Here is a 21,561-nt window from a genome sequence, read left to right as displayed (position 1 = left end):
CTCTTGAAATGTAGTCTTAAGTCATGTCTGGCAAAAAATGTAGTGGCTAGATAATTCATGTGTATTACAATGGTGAAGTGTTCAAATGATGAAATCTGCTTATTGAAAATTAGTCTGTAACTTATCAGTACTGGAGTATTTATTAATGAGATCATAGGATTTTTACATTATGTTAAAACTTTACAGTATGAAAAAGGAAAACTTACCAGGAAACCAACCACAATATAGATTCACTTGCAAATGAGTACAAAGATGATGATTTTTATAATTATCAGTATGTTAGTAGCAGGTGATTTTTTTCTCCATTTATCTCTGGTCCTATTGACACATTAGCAGCCCAGTTTGTGTATATAAATATAAATATAAATATAAATATAAATATAAATATATAGCCAACTATGTAAGCCAAGGGCAATCTGAAAGGAACACTATGTGCAGTTCAATTGTAGGAACAACTGAAATTGACATGTGTTCTGCTCATACACCCATAACAGACTTCTCTGAGTTTAATTATTTATTCATATTTTTTGGATAAATGCATCTTCTTTCTTCACAAATAGTATGCCACTGTACTTCTCAGGCCTATACTTTATTTACTTACCAGGGAAATTTTAAATACTGAAAATTTTATCTATAATGACATTGGAGAACAGAAAAAGGGTACAATTAACAGCCTAACTTAAAATTTCTGAAAGTTATAAAATATTGAAATAGACTAAGAGAAATATCAATCAGCATTAAGTAGCACTGGAAATTATTTGTGAAGTCTTTTTGAAAAAGTTGGGGATGATATAAGTCATGATATGTGTATCTGTCTATTTGGCTAAACCTTGCCATGTTGTTATATATTTAATATATATGCATTTGTAGGTTTCTTTGGAAACTGCAAATCACTCAAACATTATTTTTATTCCTAAAAATGGAATGGCAAAATATTTCAGTGTTTTAGACAATTAAAGACTATGCAAGTAAAAATTAATAGAACTTAAAACCATACCCCAGCTTTTGTGACCTTTTGGAGTTCATGACACTTGCTACTAAATAACTCTAGCATATATATTTATATATTTTATTTATATACAAATATGATACATATTTATTTGTTTTGTTTTACTTTGTTTTTCCTGAATGTTTAAGGTTGCTAGTTTTGCAACCTCAACTTTTCTCCCCTTCTTCTCCAGAGGAAGACTGCCAAACAAAGTACCCTGCATTGTTTCAATCCCAGCAAAGGACCATAAACACTTCTGTTTATTTTATCTTGGTATCAGAGTTGTACCAGTTAAACAAAATACAGTCAAGCACTGGGTGGAACAATGCTTTATTTAAATAGAGAACAGACAGAGCAAGATCAGCTTCAGAGGTGGGTGGGTGTTGGTTCCCCAAGGGCAGAAGTTCTCTTAGTGATTTTCCTTGCACACATGCACACCCCTTTCATCCCACCCTGGGAAGAACATTCTCCTCTCCCTAGGGAAAACAGATACAACAGCTTGGTTGGCTCAGTGCCATGTAACATACATGCTTTAAGAAAAAGAATAGTACCCACTGAACAGGAAACAAGATGTCCCCACTCAAGGTGATAAATGTGGCAGACTGGGCTCTTTATCTCTTGGAGAGGAAGTGTTCCAGACCCAAGGCCCATTCTATTTTTTTTTAATTATTTCTATTAACATATAATGTGTTATTAGTCCCAGGGGTACAGGTCTGTGAATCATCAGGCGTGCACATTTCATAACACTCGCCATAGCACACACCCTCCCCAATGTCCATAACCCAACCACCCTATGTGGCTGAGTAGAGGTCAAAAGAGTGTGCACATAAGACAGGCATTTGGATAAAAAGAAGGGTACAAATACAGATGAGAAGTTAGCCTGGAAACCCTATGAAGAACATTCTCTTTAAAATAGCTTTCAGTAATGGAAAATACACATTCTCTGAGAAAAGAAAATTTTCATTACTGTGATGTGACAATTTCAGAGGCAGAATAAAGTCATTTTTAATGTTTTTAATAATAATTGTAATATCAAACACTTCTAGCTGAAAATGTTATGTCGTCTGTCAAATTTGCATTCATTTTCCCCTTAATGTCTGATTCCAAAATAGTACTATCAGGTATCTCTTTTGGAATGCAAAATAATGTCACAGTCTGAAGGTGAAGATGAGGTCAACATTTTTAAAAACCGCAACTAAAGTTAATTGAAGGTAAAAGAAAGCACAGTGCAAAGCAATATACCTTCATCATCTTTCATATCAAAATAAAAATTACACTGTTTTTTTGGTTCTTTTATTCTGCATATATATTATTAAAAAAATTTACATAGTACAGAATGATTTCAATGGAGATAGGACTTCAAACATTTGGGAGGATCACAAGTTATTACATCATATTCATCAAGGAATTATTTCATTGTCTTTTTTAATTCATACCTGCCCATCTATGATTCATTTTTCCAGTTTTATTAAGATATAATGACAGAGCAGTGTGTATAAGTTTAAGATGTACAATATAATGATCTGAATTGCACATACTGTGAAATGATTAACACTCAGTAAGTTTGGTTAACATCCATTACCTCACACAGATACATGTGTCATATATATGTATATAATATATGACATAGATACACATTATATATGTGTGTGTGTGTGTGTGTGTGATATAATATGGTTAGCTACAGTCATTTTGTTAGACATTATAACTTGATACTTAGTTATAACTGAAAGTTTGTACCTTTGATCACGTTCCTCCAATACTCTGTACCCCAAACCCCTGCCTCTGGTAATCATGAATCTGATCTTTTTTTTCTATGAGGGCTGCTTTTGTTTATTTGCTTGTTTTTTGAGATTCCACACATAAGTGAGGTCATACACTATTGTCTTCCCCTGTCTAACTTAGCATTATGTTTTCAAGATCTGCCCATGTTGTCTCAAATGACAGGATTTCTTCTTTTTTTTTTTTTCTCATACCCAGTAACAGCCCATTTCGTTCATATATATATATCTCACATCTTCATCCATTTATCTTCCAGCAGACACTTAGGTTGTTCCCATGCCTTAGTTTTTCTAAAGAATGCTGCTATGAACATAGGGGTGCTGGTATTTCTTCAATATAGCAACTTCGTTTTCTTCAGGTAAATTACTAAAAGTGGAATTGCTGACTCAGATGGCTGTTCTATTGTTAATTTTCTGATAAGCTTCATATCTGTTTTCCTTAGTGGCTATTTCAATTTACAATCCCACCACAAGTGAACACAGGTTCCCTTCTCTGTGTACACTCACCAGCATTTGTTTTCTCATCGTTTGGACACTAACTATCCTAATAGGCATGAAATGATAGCTCACTGTGGTTTTGATTTGTATCTCCCTGATGGTTAGTAATATTAAGCATCTTCCCATATATTTGTAGAGCCGTCTGTATATTTTCTTTGGGAAAATTTTATATTTAGGTCCTTTGCCCATTTTTATGTTGTATTATTTGGTTTTGTATGTGTGTGTTTTACTATTGAGATGCATGTCCCTATCAGATACATAATTTGCAAGTATTCTTCACAATTCCATAGGCTGTCTTCTCATTTTGGTGACCATTTCTTTGGCTGTACAGAAAATCTTTAGTTTGATGCAGTCTCACTTGTTTATTATTTATTTTATTGCTTGTGTTTTAGATGTTACATCTGAAAAATCATTGCCAAGACCTATGTCAAGGAGCTTTTTTCCTATGTGTTTTTTGTTTGTTTTGTTTTTTTGTAAAATAATAGATATTTTATTCCAGCTCTAGGGTATGAAAAAAAATAAGGGGAATATCCTTCTACACACCTTTCTAATTTAGCTAACATTAATTTGAAAAAGCTCAAGCAAATATGTGCATGTAACTGTATAAATATTTATATATACACACACATATTTCATCACTATTTATATATTTACTATATTTTTTTAATAAACATACCTTAAAAATCATTAAATGCATCCCAATACTTCTGCCTCTTCATCAATCACTTAATATTGTTTGGATTAAATTCACAGTTTGTGTTTTAATCTCTTATGTGGTTGGTCAAACTGTACATTAGAAGATGTGAGAGAAAAACTTTGTTTTTCTCTTTTTTGTTACACCCCCCCCAAAAAAGTTATACTCTGTATCAGTTACCCTTTACATGATATTTCCATCATTATTTTCAACTTCATACATCTTGTAGTTCTCTATGCAGAGGATTTCAGCTTCTAGTGCTGTACATATCTACATCTTCTGGATGGGACTGTCCGTGATCCATGAGCTTGGGGTCAGGCATAAACTGTGTAGCACCTGAGGTGGATTCTGATTTTGTCTTTGTTTCAGAGCTGATTTCTGCTGGCAAGGACACTGAATATTTCAGGCTGTCAGTTGTTTTTGCAGGTATTTCTAGTGCAGCAGAATTTCCTAGCTTCGATTTTCCTTTAGGTTTAGGAAGTGATTCTTCTTTGTTGCTTTTTCGTCCACAATGATTTAACTGCTTCATAGATTTGCTGGCTTATAGTATATGCTTTTTCCCCAGTTACCTTTGCAATGATTATTGACTGAACTGGGTAGCAAACAGTTGCTCCTAAGGTGGCCAGTCCCAGTGGATATGCAATTTTCTTAAACCTAGAACCTTTTCTTGCTGAAACCAAGCCTGCCAATCCTGAAACTGTAATCACTCCAAGTTTTGGAAGAAAATCTTGAGATGGATTCTTCAGGTAGATATATGCATCTTTTCCAAATTGTACTGTATCCATTATCCCATTTTTCACAAACACATAAACACCCTTGCACCAGCCAATATAATGACCAGTTGTACTGCAGATGGATGCAAAGCCCATTTCTAAATGACCAGGCTGCTCTTCAACATATTTAGACTGCAGAGGTGGTGCAGTATATATGGGAAGCTGCTCTGGTTTTACTAGCTGCTTTTTGTATTTTTCTTCTTTAGCTGCAAGCACAGTTATAGATGCACATATCAGACCTGCAGGTACGGTTGTCAGCTTTCCCATCCTAAGAGCCACCATATCTGTGACCTTCTTCTATGTTTTTATCTAGGAATTTTATGATAGGGGGAGAGAGAGCAGGGGGAGTGAGAGAGGAAAAGGAGAGAGAGAATCATAAGCAGGCTCCACTCCTAGTGCACAGCCCAATGTGAAGCTCAATCTCACTGAGATCATGACCTGAGATCATGACCTGAGCTGAAATCAAGACCTGGATGCTTAAATGACTGAGCCACCCAGGCACCCCTATTTCTAGTTAATTTTTATGAGTTGTATAAGATAAGAGTCTAGTTTCATTCTTTTACCTATGAATATGCAATATTTTCAGCACAATTTATTGAAGAGAGTGTCTTTTCTCAACTGGAGTATTCTTGGCTCCAATGTCAAATACTCATTGACTGTATATGCATAGGTTTATTTCTGGGCTCCTGATTCTGTTTCATTGTTCTACATCTGTTTTTATGTCAGTAACATACTATTTCAGCTGCCATCATTTTATAATATAGCTTGAAATCAAGAAGCTATGTAGTTTGATGCTCTTCATTAAGATTTTTCAACATACAAATAAAATTGTCATGACCTTTGTAAATGATCTCCCAACCTCTTAATTTATTCTTTATTCTTTGAAATTTTTACATGCTCACTTTAAGTAATATTTAGAATTATGCATTATTGTTCAAAAAATGAGCAAGCGTAAAGTTCTATATTCACTATGTCAAGTATACAAATAAAGAGAAATGACATAAAAATAAAATAAAAGCACTGGAGAGATGAAAAAGAGGGCTTCATAAGATTCACATATTAAAACAGAAATCCTTGTCATCAAAATTTTATAGGCCTTGAATACTTTCTTCTTGTTATGAAGAATCCTAATGTCTTACTCTATAAAATATGGCTGAAGCATATCAATTTATCCTACCTTTGGAAAGTCTGTATCTAATTTTATAGAGTTAATTCAATCTCTAAAGTATACATTTCCTATTTTCTCCCATAATGTAAGACTTTGGAGTCCTTCCCCTTTTCTTTTTCAAATGTGATTCATCACATGCTTCAGTGAGAAGATATTATTATTATTAAATAGAAATCAGTAAGATATTGACCCCTGCAACATGAATTTATCACACACATATTTATGATAAATGTCCCATTCCCATACTTTTTCAACTGTTTCCTGGTATTTACTCACATAATCTGAATTTCGAATCCAAACTACCAAACATTTAAAATGTGCTAGTCAGAGTACACATGGATTTCCATAAATGTCACACATCCAACATATAACATCTTGGTACCCTAGATAGGAAAATGACATATGTCAACACCTAAAAATTGCTATCTAACTCTTCCTTTATACAGAGTTCACATTATCACAAATAAATCAGAAATAGCTTCTGCAGATCTTCGGGTTACTAAGGAGGATTTGCCCTATTAGTCATAGTAAATCCCAAGTAGTTCCATCTGCTGCTTGTTTCACAATTGTTCAAGGTCTCAGTCATTTCACATCATTCACTAACACTTGTCTGATTTTTTAAAAAATATTTTATTTATGGGGCGCCTGGGTGGCTCAGTGGGTTAAGCCTCTGCCTTCGGCTCAGGTCGTGCTCTCAGGGTCCTGGGATGAAGCCCCGCATCGGGCTCTCTGCTCAGCGGGGAGCCTGCTTCCTCCTCTCTCTCTCTGCCTGCCTCTCTGCCTACTTGTGATCTCTGTCTGTCAAATAAATAAATAAAATCTTAAAAAAAAATAAAAACAATTTTATTTATTTATTTGAGAGAGGGAGAAAGAAAGTAGGTGAGCACAGCAGGGTAAGGGAGAGGGAGAAGCAGACTCCCTGCCGAGCGGGGAGCCTGATTCAGGGCTCAACCCCAGGACCCCAGGATCATGAACTGAGCCAAAGGCAGAGGCTTAAATGACTGGGCCACCCAGGTGCCACAATACTTACCTGAGTTTATATCACAAATGTCAACAAATATTTGCTTAGTTAAGCAATTTCCACATATGTATCTAGACCGGATAGTCCCAAAGTGAAGCAAAACCTTCATTCACAGAAACCATGATAAATGATATAACTTTTTTTTCTAATTTTATGAAATTCAGAAAAAATCAAGACACTTCAGATAAAAAGCACAGAATCTAATATGGTATAAAATAATCCACGTAACTCTTTAAATATAAAAAGTACTACAGTATAAGGATTACCAAACATCACAATTTAAGAAAACCATAAAACCACATCGCTAAAATAGAAGACACGGTCTAAGGAAAGTTAGTGTTAGACCATGGCCAGTAATCAGCTTTTTAGATTTTATTTCTCCTACATTTTAATTTCTTTTCAACAAAGGACTTCTGTTACAATCCTTGAAACACTTGAAACTTCAATACAAGAGTAAAAAAAATCCACTGGCTTTCATTTTGGCCTCAACATTTTCTCCCTCCCGAGGAGCCTTCCATTTACTTTCTACTCACAGCTTGGAACAGGGATTCAAAATTGAACTCCTATTCCTTTCAATACCAACTATTTTTCAGCCAGGACTGTACCTCTCATTTCAATCATTCTAAATTAAATTATTTATAAGAAACCTTATTTGGGTATAACACATTATCCCATGCAAAAACAAACAAACAAGCAAACAAAAAAACCTGCTACTTTCTATTTTAAAGATTATCCAATTACCATTACATCGCAAATTCCTTCCAAAAGGATATTTTACTTTTCTTTGTTTCTAAGATACTTGAGAAAACTATTTTCTCTGATATCTATATACTTATACATCTATCTATCTATCTATCTTCCTTTCTTCCCACTAAGGTTGACCCTCTATTACGCCATTTTCACCTACCATGTACCGAGACATTTTCAACTGCTTTGCTTTGTTCTTCTTCTTCAAGTTTGCTTTTGTTGTTGACATAATCACACCCTTGGTTCCGCCTGCCACTGCTCCATCATCTTGTTCTCCGGTCGTCTCCTATTGAACCTGAGTATCCCTCAGAAACAGAGAAAAAAATATATAAAACAGGCTTAGGCATCAACTTTTTATTGTGGTTAAACATGATAGAACAAATCACATCTCTTATAAAAATCTGTGTGAACTCAAATAACAAGGACAACACAAAAATATTTACACAGAGATACAATGGTTTACACCGAAATAACAGACATCTTTCTAGTCAATATTACTTTGATTAAACTAAGAAACGTGTATATCTAAGAAAGTTAGATACATTGTTTTCCTTTCTTGAATGTATGTTTTTAATTGGAAATGTACTTCATATACATTGAGATTTAACTGCATAAGTCAAAATCCTGTAAAAATCCTATAAAAAATCCAGTCATGGACTTATGTTCCAGTCATGGAGCACCTAATAATATATATTTAATATAGAGATATTAAATATATGTCATATACTAAATATACAGATATTAAATATATGTCAGGGGAAATAACTTCATTTTTAGACATAACTAGAAAACTTTACTATAGCAGTTACTATTAAATATTTATTTGTAGTCATTCTCTCTAAAATAAAAGGTTATTAATCAGAGAGCAACTATATATGTTAAAAACTTTAATTAAAATAAATGTTCACTTCATTATACATGAAACCAAATGACTCAGAGTCTTACGTTGCAGTGGGGATCCATTTAAGTATAAATTCCCAATATGCAGGAGCCATCTTAGTTATTAAATGTGCCCTTTAACTCATAAATACTACACATTATGGGCTGGATTGTGTTTTATATATTGAAAGTCCTAACCCCCAGTATCTCAGAATGTGACATTATTTGAAAATAGGATTGTTGAAGATATCATTAGTTAAGATGAAGTCATACCGGAGAAGGATAGGCCCCTAATCCAATAAGACCTGTGTCCTTATTAAAAGGGGATATTTGGACACTGACAGGCACACAGGAAGAACACTATACAAAGATGAAGGGAGAGATCAAGGTGATGCGGCAGAAGCCAGGGGAATGCCAAAGATTGCCAGCAACCCCCCAGGAGCTCCTTTATGGCTCTCAGAAGGAACCCTACCGACACCTTGATCTCAGACTTCTAGCCACCCCAACTGTGAGACAATAGATTTCTCTTTAAGCTGACTGAGACAGCCTTAATAGTCCCCTCAGCTTGACTAAACTTTAGACCGGTTTCTTCCTGACTCTGTTCCTGAGCTTATCTTAGCTCATTTACTTTAGAAAATCTGCAATTATTTACTTTTTATTCTCTACTCCCTTGGAGATGTAAATCTTTTCCCCTCCTCTTTCTCAAAGACGTGGGAGACATTCCTTTGAAATGTAGATATCAAGAAAAATAGGGTCCCAATATCCTCAGGCTGAGAGACTTCTTTAAGCAGGAACTGAAAAACATGGATGACCTAATCACATTGGCCAATCTATCTTCCATTGTCTTGTACTTTTCCAGTAGCTTACCCCACTGCTGAAAAACTTTCCTGCCTTTTTTTTTTTAAATATTTTTTTAAATTTTTATTTTTTATAAACTTATAATATATTTTTATCCCCAGGGGTACAGGTCTGTGAATCACCAGGTTTACACACTTCACAGCACTCACCATAGAACATACCCTCCCCAATGTCCATAACCCCACCCCCCTCTCCCAACCCAAACCATAAGTGACTCTTAATTTCACAAAACTTTCCTGCCTTTTGTCTGAACAAACTTGAGTTCAATCTCTCATCCTTTTTGCATTAGTCTTGAATAAAGTCTTACTTGCCTATTTTACTCTGTCCAATTCTATTTTTCATTGACAAAGCCACCCAGTTTGCGGTACTTGTTACAGCTACCCTAGTAAACTACTCTGATAAGTAGCGTCCATTGAATGCCTGGTAAATTAATAAGGCAGAGAGCTTCAAATACTAGATTTAGAAAGAGTGGACTTTAAAAGAGCAGGAGTCCTCTCTCTAGAATCTTTTAGCTAGAATTACCCTTGGTAATTACCCTTGGTTTGTATATACCTAAGAAAAAGCATCGGCAGCTAAAAACAATATAAAAAGACCATCAACTACAACGTTATATGGAAACACAAAACAGATAAGATAGTAAAGTACTTAGGGCAGAGCTTAACATCTATTTATGATCTCAAATGTTAGTCATGTGTATTTGTATATATGTATATACATGCGGGTATGTATAAATATGTGTATATATACACATATATGTATTTATATATACACACATATATTCCAGTCATTACTATTGGATACATATATTTCAAGTTTTGTGTAGACGTAGGTATAATTAATATTAATGTAAAAGCACTAAATGATAATCTGATATTTTAATTTTCATTTTCCTTGTGGGCAGATACTAAAAAATCCTTGAGATCTCATTGGCTTATAACTCTTCAGCCAATCCCTACCACAGATAAAGTCAATAAAGTCAACCGACACAATGAAATTTTCCTTAGATGCACCAGTAGCATCAAATCTCACAGTTCCCCACTATGTTCTTACAATATGCAAGTATTTGTCACTTTGTTTCACTCATCATACTTCTCAGGCCACTGTTCTTTTAGTCATACTATTCCCCTTTCCAGGAAAGCCCTTGACCACTTTTCTTTACCTACTACGCTCTCAGTAACTTCCTCAAGAGTCCTCGGGCTCCATCTCTTCTACCAAGTCCACCCTGAGTGTGGAAGGCAATTACCTTACTGCTGTGCTGTGGGTATCCTTCTGTGCCTCTTGTGTGTGTGTGTGTGTGTGTGTGTGCTCCCCCCCGCCCCGATTTCCATCTTATATTCAAAAGATCAGGTTATGTCTGGGTCCCTTCAAATAACTGAAAAACTCTTTGATTTTTCTAGTCTAGAGCTAGTATGTAAGAAATGCTCAATAAATGTCCATGTAAACAAACAGAGCTTTCAATTCTGGTGTTTCCTAGGTAATGCAGAGGTGAGTGAATATTTTTTCACTTACAATAACATCAGTTGCCCCTCATGTTAAGTCCAAATTAATATAACAGGATTAATGCATATCACTTAGAGACTTCTAATTTATTTTTAAGAGACTTATAATATAAATATTAGTAAATAAACAGTGTTCCTATAAAAAAAAATGGCTCTTTTCTTCCCCAACAACCTTCTACCTTTGTGACAGTACTCAAAACATTCAGTTTATTTTCTAAAAGTTCTGCTTCCCCATTTCTCCCAGGAATGTTGAAACTTTCAAACTGGTAACAGATGTCATTCATGTGTTTAAACAGTGAAAATAAATTATTTTGCTACAGGGAGTGGGGGTGGATGATAAAAATATATCAAATACTGTACAGTATGCCATTCAAACCTTAGATAGTTGATACTATACAGCCATAGTCTGATCTATTGATACCAGCTGTCAAATTCTATCTTAAACTCTGATTATCCTTCTAACCTCTCATTCTATTCAGAGAACCGTGCTGTAATTCATTAATTAGCATCAAGCACTTATTAAATTACAAAGGGTGAGATTTCCTTCTCAAGTGGGGTTTCTAAGTAAATCAATGTTCCCAAATATATTCTCTGACTTCCTAACCAAGCCACCACTCCCTTACATCTGGATAACTGGAACCGCTTCTTAATGCTTGTCTGTGCCTTCTCATTTCCACTCTTACAATCCATTCTCCACACAGCAGTCAGCATGAAATTTTACCACACAAATCAGATTATGTTATTTTTTTTCTTAAAAACCCTCGAGCGGTACTCTATTGCCTTGACATAAAATCCAAACTTCTTCCTCTTGCTTGAAGGCAATACAGACCAATACAGGGCCACTGCCTGCTTCCTCAACCTCACCTCCTACTTCAGCCCCCCAGACACCAACCTGCAGCCCGTGGGCCTCCTTCTGACACTCACATACACCGAAGTTTTTATTTCCTTTTTTGTGTTCTCTGCATATGTTATTGTTTCCTCCCTCCAGAAAAAATCCAATCCTAAATCTCCCTATGACTAACTCCTCCTCATTATTTCTAATCTGGGTGAATGATCCCCCAGTCTATAGGATGTCTATGGTCACTTTTTGTTCCTTTGACTGAATTCACAGTCTTTCTTTATCTAATGTTATGGCATTAGCTTATTGGTATGGTCACTTACTTTTCTCCGCACCTGTAGAATATAAGTTGCATAGTGGCAGGGAATTCACCCATCAACTTTATACCTATGACAACACTAGGAACATAATAACTGCTTAAGAAATACTTGGTGAATAAATGAGAAGAAGAATGGGCATTTAAACATCTACCAAATAAGCAATACCTCTCTTTCAGGACATTCATGTTTTCATCCTGGCCAATAACTGGTATATAATAAGTCTTTAGTAACTAGCTAACACTTCCCAGGTTATAACTATATCATGTAATGTTTTAATTGTGAATTAAAATGAATTAAGATACTTAACACTCAAAATACTCTTATGAGCTACATACTATGCTCTCCTCTTTAAACCAAGGAGAACATTTAAGCCCTAATTAAAGAACTTGCCCAAGATTGCACACCTTGTATGTGGCTACACAAAGATTCATAAACAAGTGTATTAGTATAGTAAACTACATAGGGAATCTTTTTCTTCACTAGTTCACAGATCACTGTTGATTCACTATCAAAGTAGAAAGTATATAGCTATGCGATCACAAACCCCTACTACTGTAAACTGAACAATCTTTTTTGTTCATTCACAGAGCAAATTAAAATTTGTAATCAATGTCTAGGATGATTGGGTATCTATTCTTAATAATGAATATTTGTTTTCATTTAACTTTCCATATGATTAATTGCATATCTTACATTTCTATGTATTAATATAGAATGTATTTTATTCATATGAAATACATTTATTTTCAAGTACATGAATACTTTTTAGAGAATACAACTGAAGTTACTATGAATAAAATAATAACCATATATATGTGAATAAAAACATTTCAACAAACATTCACTTACTGCTTTAAAAATGCAGATGATTATATATTTCTTGCAGATGATGATAAATGACAATAGTTGCCATATTTTGTGGGAAAGAATACAATTGGCTCAGTGATCCTAGTATTCAAGAATAAATATATGGCAATCAACATGGTATTAAAGGATGGTTAGAATTCTGACAAGCAGATATAAACAGAAACTACTTTTGTTTTTGACATTATAATAGGACAGAGGATTGGCGTGTGGATGGGCTAGATACCCAAGAAGCTAAGGCCAAAATTAGACCGTAAGGATGATCTAATTAACCTGGGAAAAAAGAGACCCTGGAAAGTGAACTTGTAAATTTAAGTTTGGTTTTCCACATGAGTACATGACACAGGGTGATGGTGTCCTTCCTGTGTGTGTGTTGAAATCAACGAATAGCTTTGAAGAATAGAAAGAGCAGATATATCTTCAGAAAAAAATGGATTAGGGCACTTGGTTGGCTCAGTTTGTTAATCATCTGCCTTTGGCTCAGGTCATGATCCCGGGGTCCTGGGATCCTGTCCTACACTGGGCTCCCTGCTTAGTAGGGAGTCTGCTTCTCCCCTACCCCTGCCCCTTCCTGTGATCTCTTTGAAGGCTCTCTCAAATAAATAAATAAAATCTTTTTAAAAAATGGATTAAATCTTTCTCCATTCTCTTCTTTGGAATGGGGAAGAGTTTAAGAAGAATCATGGTTTATATGCAAATACAGAGGGACTTGACAACTTGCTTTTGATAAAGCGTATTGACTACAAACTCATTAGATTGCAATGCAAGTCTCTAGAACACCCACCATTGTGGGAAATGGTACCTTTACTGGAGAAGAGACAAATAAGCATACTCAGTAGGGGTCTCACAACAACAAATCTATAAGCATTCAGTCATGAAAAACACTTAATTCCAGATTCAGCACATGGAGAAGGTGAATATATTTTAGGGAAGTTAAAATAATTTTGTGACACAAGTTCATCCTATGTTTCAAATAATTCCAGAAGTGTTGTTAAAGAAGCAAATATATCTCTACGAGATTTTACCCAAATGTGCTTAGCTGAAGGGACTACAGACATTGGGGCAGGTTTTCAGTACTCAGAATGAATTATTTTTCAGAAAAAAATGCCCTGTTTGTGGCTCAGTACAGCATCGGGTAGCCTGTGTTTCTCCTGATCAGGGGCTGCCCTGTCCGCAGGAGCATGTCCACTTGTACTTCCTTTTGCTCTTCTTCGGTTGTGAAGCCATAAAGCCACTTTTCACTTTAATTGTAACCTAGAAGAGGTCACATCTATATTTCTCAGTTTGGGTGGAAGAGAGAGTTCAACCTTCTCTCTCCTTTTCATTCATGGTCAGATAACCCCTCCATTAAACACAGCTGGCAAAAATCCACAGAGCTGAAAACTAATTGGTCACATTGAGAGAAAGAGAACGAAGAGAAGGTGTTTTCTATAGCATCCAGAATGTTCCAGTTTTCCTCTTCCCTGTTAGAAAAATAAATCCTAGTTGCTGTGAAGGAGAGGAGACTATAGAGATAATAACAGTGACTCAAGCTCGTATAACTTGGTTCACACTATTCCACAGCAGATTTCCTCAAAGTGTTGTCGGATCTACATCCTGGACCACAACTATTTAGTGTTTGCTAATACACAGATTTCGGAATCAGATCACCATCCTTTGAGTTACAATATGTATGGAGGAAAGTGTGGCCATCTGAATTGTTTAATACCACCCATAACTTGGGTTTACGCAAATTATTGAAAAAAATTGTTCAAAACTTCTCATCTAGAAGTAAAAATTCCTTGTTTCAAATTATAAATTGAAAACTAATCTCAACACTTTTTTTTAAACCAGTGTCCTATTCATTTTATTTAACAAAACATAAATAACATTTATGATACACTAGCCACTATTCCAGGTACTTTACAAATGTCAGTTGTCAAGGAAGTCTCACTAATTCACTATAGTTGAAACAGTTCACTACTTCATATCATATAAAATACATGATTCACTATATAAAGTACACACACACACATACACACACACACATACCAAGCACCTGCCTAAAGAGGATCCAGTAGAACCAGTATATACACAAACAATGTAGCTTCTCAGCCTCTCCATGTTTTCCCCTCCAATATGCTATGTTATTACTTGAAACACTATATATTGGATGTACAGGTTATTGTTCAACTTGCTAGATGTGGATTTTTGGGAGATTTTCTTTACTGTATTATTACATCTTAGAAGCAGGCATGCTTTCTTTATATGGAGTTGGCACATCTCTGTTTTTTTCATCGATATAAAATGTAAATGCTTTTCCCTGTGCAGCATTCAATTCCTAACTTCATCTCCTGTGATTTTGATACCTCCTACTTTGTGAAAAAGAAATAGAATAGATCTCTCACAGAATAATATTATATTGTATCTTAAGGAAATTCATCGAAAACCACAAAGTAAAATGTCAGTATTAGATGAATTAAAGGAGGATAGAACCTAAAGTTTACTGAGATTACAGTATGTCAGATATTATTGAGTATCATTTTTCATATATTTTCATATTGTGCCTTATTAATGACCCTGAATTAGGTATTATAGCATTATTTTTTGATATAGTTGAGGAAACTGAGGCACAGTGGGGTTAAGATTAGTAGATCCTAAGAATCAGAATTTGAAGGCAGACAGTATGACTTTAGAGGGCAAAAATTCTTTTTTTTTTTTTTAATTTTTTTATTTTTTATAAACATATATTTTTACCCCCAGGGGTCCAGGTCTGTGAATCGCCAGGTTTACACACTTCACAGCACTCACCAAAGCACATATCCTCCCCAATGTCCATAACCCCACCCCCCTTCTCCCAACCCCCCTCCCCCCAGCAATCCTCAGTTTGTTTTGTGAGATCAAGAGTCACTTATGTCTCCCTCCCAATCCCATCTTGTTTCATTTATTCTTCTCCTACCCACTTAAGCCCCCATGTTGCATCACCACTTCCTCATATCAGGGAGACCATATGATAGTTGTCTTTCTCTGCTTGACTTATTTCACTAAGCATGATACGCTCTAGTTCCATCCATGTTGTCGCAAATGGCAAGATATCATTTCTTTTGATGGCTGCATAGTATTCCATTGTGTATATATACCACATCTTCTTTATCCATTCGTCTATTGATGGACATCTGGGTTCTTTCCATAGTTTGGCTATTGTGGACATTGTCGCTATAAACATTCGGGTGCACGTGCCCCTTCGGATCACTACGTTTGTATCTTTAGGGTAAATACCCAGTAGTGCAATTGCTGGGTCATAGGGCAGTTCTATTTTCTACGTTTTGAGGAATCTCCATGCTGTTTTCCAGAGTGGTTGCACCAGCTTGCATTCCCACCAACAGTATATAGGAGGGTTCACCTTTCTCTGCATCCTCACAAGCATCTGTCATTTCCTGACTTGTTGATTTTAGCCATTCTGACTGGTGTGAGAAGATAGCTCATTGTGGTTTTGACTTGTATTTCCCTGATGCTAAGTGATATGGAGCACTTTTTCATGTGTCTGTTGGCCATCTGGATGTCTTCTTTGCAGAAATGTGTATTCGTGTCCTCTGCCCATTTCTTGATTGGATTATTTGTTCTTTGAGTTTTGAGTTTGCTAAGTTCTTTATAGATTTTGGACACTAGTCCTTTATCTGATATGTCGTTTGTAGAGGGCAAAAATTCTTAACAAAATATGAGGAAATCAAATTAAACAATACATTAAAAGAATCATTCAACACAATCAAGTAGGATTTATTCCTGGGCTGAAAGTTTGGTTCAATAATCACAAGTCAATCTGATACACCACATTAATAAAAGAACAGATAGATGCAGAAAAAGCATTTGACAAAGCACCATACCCATTCTTGATGAAAACTCAATAAACAGGAATAGAGGGAACATACCTCAACATCATAAAGGCCATATACAAAAGACCCACAGCTAATATCATCCTCAGTGAGGAAAAACTGAGAGCTTTTCCTTTGCAGTCAGGAACATGTCAATGATGTCCACTTTCACCATTGTTATTTAATATAGTATTGGATTCCCGAGTCTCAGAATCCAACAACAAAAAGAAATAAAAGGAATCCAAATAGGTGAGAAAGAAGTCAAACTTCTACTATTTGCAGATGATATGAAAACCTTAAAGACGTCACCAAAAAACTGCTAGAACTGATATCAAATTCAGCAAAGTCAAAGGATACAAAAAATCAATCTACAAAACTCTGTTTCATTTCTTTTTTTTTTTTTAAGATTTTATTTATTTATTTGACAGTGAGAAAACACAAGAAGACGGAGAGGCAGACAGAGAGAGAGAGAGAGGGAAGCAGGCTCCCTGCTGAGCAGAGAGCCCGATGCGGGACTCAATCCCAGGACCCTGAGATCATGACCTGAGCTGAAGGCAGCGGCTTAACCCACTGAGCCACCAACGTGCCCAACTTTGTTTCATTTCTATACACTAATGAAGCAGCAGAAAAAGAAATTAAGGAATTGGTCCCAATTACAATTGCACCAAAAACCATCCAATACCTAGGAATAAACCTAAACAAAAAGATAAAAGACCTATTCTCTGAAAACTATAGAGTACTATGAAAGAAACTGAAGATAACATGCAAAAATGGAAAAACATCCCATGCTCATGGATTTGAAGAACAAATATTATTAATATGTCTATACTACCCAAAGCAATATATGTATTTAACTCAATCCCTACCAAAATACCACCAGTGTTCTTCACAGAGCTAGAGCAAATAATCTAAAAACGTGTATGGAAACACAAAAGCCCCTGAATAGCTAAAGCGATCTTGAAAAAGAAAAGCAAAGCTGGAGGCATCACAATTCTGGACTTCCAAGTTTTATTATAAAGTTGAAGGGATCAAGACAGTATGGTACTGGCACAAAAATAGACACATAGATCAAGGGAACAGAATAGAAAACCCAGAACTAGATCCACAATTATATGGTCATCTAATCTTTAACAAAGCAGGAAAGAACATTCAATAGGAAAAAGACCATCCCTTCAACAAATGGTGTTGGGAAAACGGGACAGCAACATGCAGAAGAATGAAACTGGACCACTCTCTTATACCACATACAAAAATAAATTTAAAATGGATAAAAGACCTAAATGTGAGATAGGAAACCATCAAAATCCTAGAGAACAAAGTCAGTAACCTTTTTGACATCAGCCATAGCAACTTCTTACTAGACACTTCTCCAAATGCAATGGAAGCAAAAGCAAAGATGAACTACTGGGACATCATTAAGATGAACAGCTTCTGCATAGCAAAGGAAACAATCAATAAAACTAAAAGGCAGTCTTAGGAATGGGAGAAGATATCTGCAAATAAAATATCTGATAAAGGGTTAATCTTCAAAATCTACAAAGAACCTATCAAACTCAACATCTAAAAAACAAATAATCCAGTTAAAAAATGGGCGGAAGACATGCATAGACATTTTTCCAAAGAAGACATACACTTGACTAACAGACACATGAAAAGATGCTCAATATCACTCATCTTCAGGGAAATACAAATCAAAATTACAATGAGATACCACCTCATAACTGTCAGAATGGCTTAAATTAACAACACAGTAAACAACAGATGTTGGCAAGGATGCAGAGAAAGGGGAGCCCTCTTACACTGTTGGTGGGAATGCAAACTGGTGCAGCCACTCTGGAAAACAGCACGGACATTCCTCACAAAGTTAAAAATAGAACTATACTGCAGTCCAGCAATTATACTACTAGGTATTTACCCACAGACACAAAATACTGATCCAAAGGGTTACATGCACTCTGTTGTTCATAGTACCGTATCAACAATAGTGAAATTAATGGAAAAAGCCCAAATGTCCACCAACTGATGGATCAATAAAGAAGTGGTATAAACACACACACACACACACACACACACGCACATGCACACATGCACACATGCACACATGCACATACATAAGAATATTACTCAGCCATGAAAAAGAATGAAATCTTGCCATTTGCAACAATGTGGATGGACCTACAGTATATTATGCTAAACAAAATAAGCCAAAGAAAGATAAATACTGGGGCTCCTGTGTGGCTCAGTGGGTTAAAGCCTCTGCCTTTGGCTCAGGTCATGGTCCCAGGGTCCTGGGATCGAGCCCCACATTGGGCTCTCTGCTCAGCAGGGAGACTGCTTCCTCCTCTCTCTCTGTGCCTGTCTTTCTGCCTGCTTGTGATCTCTGTCTGTCAAATAAATAAATAAAATCTTTAAAAAAAAAAAAGAAAGAAAAAAAGACAAATACCACATGGTTTCACTCATATGTGGAACTTAAGAAATGAAACATGTGAACATGGTGGGGGGAAAGAGAGGCAGAACATAAAACAAATTCTTAACCATGGAGGACAATCTGAGGATTGCTGGAAGGGAGGCGGGCCGTGGGGGAGATGGGTTAAATGGGTGATGGACAGTAAGGAGGGCACTTGTAATGAGTGCTGGGTGTTGTATGTAAGTGGTGAATCACTAAATTCTACTCCTGAAACTAATATTAGACTAAATGTTAATTAACTAAACATTAAGTAAAAACTTGAAACTACAAAAAAAAAAAAGATAAAGGGCAAAAGTTAAACTACAATACTACACTACTCTCTATGGGGGAAAAAAACAGAAGGTCAAGTTTGTTGGTCACAGTTTATATTTCATGCCTTTCTTGAGTGTTGTGGGAATTCAGTGAACCTCAGCAGGCAAATAAGAAAATAAGAGGGGTGGGGCACCTGGGTGGCTCAGTGGGTTAAGCCTCTACCCTCAGTTCAGGTCATGATCGCAGGATTCTGGGGTTGAGCCCCGCATTAGGCTCTCTGTTCATTAGGGAGCTTGTTCCCCCCCACCTCCTCTCTGCCTGCCTCTCTGCCTACTTGTGATCTCTTTCTCTGTCAAATAAATAAATAAAATCTTTTAAAAAAATAGAAAGTATATGTGACTGCAAGTTTTTTGTTAAAGTTGAATGATATCTTAAGTTGGTAGTCTTTGTTTTACACAACTGCATTTATAAATGTGAATTAAAAACACAGCACAGGGACTCCTGGGTGGCTCAGCCTATTAAGCATCTGCCTTCAGCTTAGGCCATGATCTCGGGGTCCTGGGTTCAAGTTCCGCATCAAGCCCCTTGCCCAGTAGGGCGCTTGCTTCTTGCTCTGCCTCTGTTTGCCACTCCCTTGCTTGTGCTCATGCTTTTTCCTTCTCTTTTCTCTGAAAAATAAATAAAATCTTAAAAAAAAAATAAAAGTAGTACAAACATGCAACATTAATGAGAGTTTTAAGACCATTAGACATTAGGTGATAAAAACTCTTTCCTCTGCTGATTATCATTTACATATTCTCTTACTACATCTACATCCTTAGAACTAAATAAAAATCAATAAAAAATAAGCATTAGGGATGAGATATATATACATAAAATATATGTGCATGCTATATATGCATATATGAAAAATACATACACACAAATATATATGTATACATGTGTATATGCATAGATTCTAATTCAGCAGACCAGAGAAGTGTATGTCTAGTAGAATTTTCTTCCTTCTTTTTTTTTAAGACATTATTTATTTATTTAACAAAGAGAGAGAGGTCACAAGTAGACAGAGAGGTCTGCTAAGAGAGAGGGGGAAGCAGTCTCCTTGCTGAGCAGAGAGCCCGATGAAGATCTCGATCCCAGAACCCCGAGATCAGAGGCTTAACCCACTGAGCCACCTAGGGGCCCCACCATTGCATTATTTATTTATTTATTTATTCTCAATTTATTTATTTTCAGAAAAACAGTATCATTATTTTTTCACCACACCCAGTGCTCCATGCAGTCCGTGCCCTCTATAATAGCCATCACCTGGTACCCCAGCCTCCCACCCCCCTGCCACTTCAAACCCCTCAGATTGTTTTTCAGAGTCCATAGTCCATTGCATTTTTTAATCACAGCTACTAAAACGGCACATGGGTGATAATACAGCAGAAAACAGCAGTCTCATGTTCGAGCTCTGCAACTTAGGATGTATACCACCTGTCTTTAGCTTACTGTCTATAATAAGAACAGGCATTCAACAGCACTTGTGATCAGATAATAATATAAAGAAGGTAGAGGAGGTGGCATATTTCAAGAGAAAGTTGCCCAACACCTAGACCTAAAGATAGAATATGTGGCCCTGGAATGCACGGGACCAGGAAAAAAAATTAAGATTTTATTTATTTGACAGAGAGACACACAGCGAGAGAGGAAACACAAGCAGGGGGAGTGGGAGAGGGAGAAGCAGGCTTCCAACCGAACAGGGAGCCCAATGTGGGTCTCGAACCTAGGACCCTAGGATCACGACCTGAGCCAAAGTCAGATGCCTAAGAACTGAACCATCCAGGCGCCTCAACAGACTGATTTCTTATGTGAATATGATAGAGACAAGCCAGGCACTTGGTATGTAATTGGATTAAATACCTTTACTTAAAAAAGGCATTAAAGGCATTTAGTTTTCAAACCCTGAAATTCTGAGATTTACTTGAAAAATAAAACTGTTTCTGAAGGCTATATCTTCTGATATAAAAACTGGCTCTGTAACACTCTTATTTCCCTTTACTAGTAAAAACATTCTAACA

The 21,561-nt window shown here is 36.1% G+C and overlaps 1 protein-coding gene across 1 annotated transcript; it reads right to left on the bottom strand.

Annotated features, from left to right (window-relative positions):
* Positions 1-4,208: 4,208 nt before the first annotated feature.
* On the bottom strand, positions 4,209-5,016 carry LOC122907890 (MICOS complex subunit MIC27-like). Its single transcript, XM_044250691.1, is given in 2 exon segments — positions 4,209-4,463; positions 4,465-5,016. Coding segments are annotated over 2 exon segments (807 nt in total).
* Positions 5,017-21,561: the final 16,545 nt, after the last annotated feature.

The sequence above is a fragment of the Neovison vison genome, chromosome 5 (assembly GCF_020171115.1).
Source record: "Neovison vison isolate M4711 chromosome 5, ASM_NN_V1, whole genome shotgun sequence".
Taxonomy (NCBI): domain Eukaryota; kingdom Metazoa; phylum Chordata; class Mammalia; order Carnivora; family Mustelidae; genus Neogale; species Neogale vison.
Note: the sequence above shows the minus strand (reverse complement) of the source record. Positions and strands in the feature narration are given on the sequence as shown.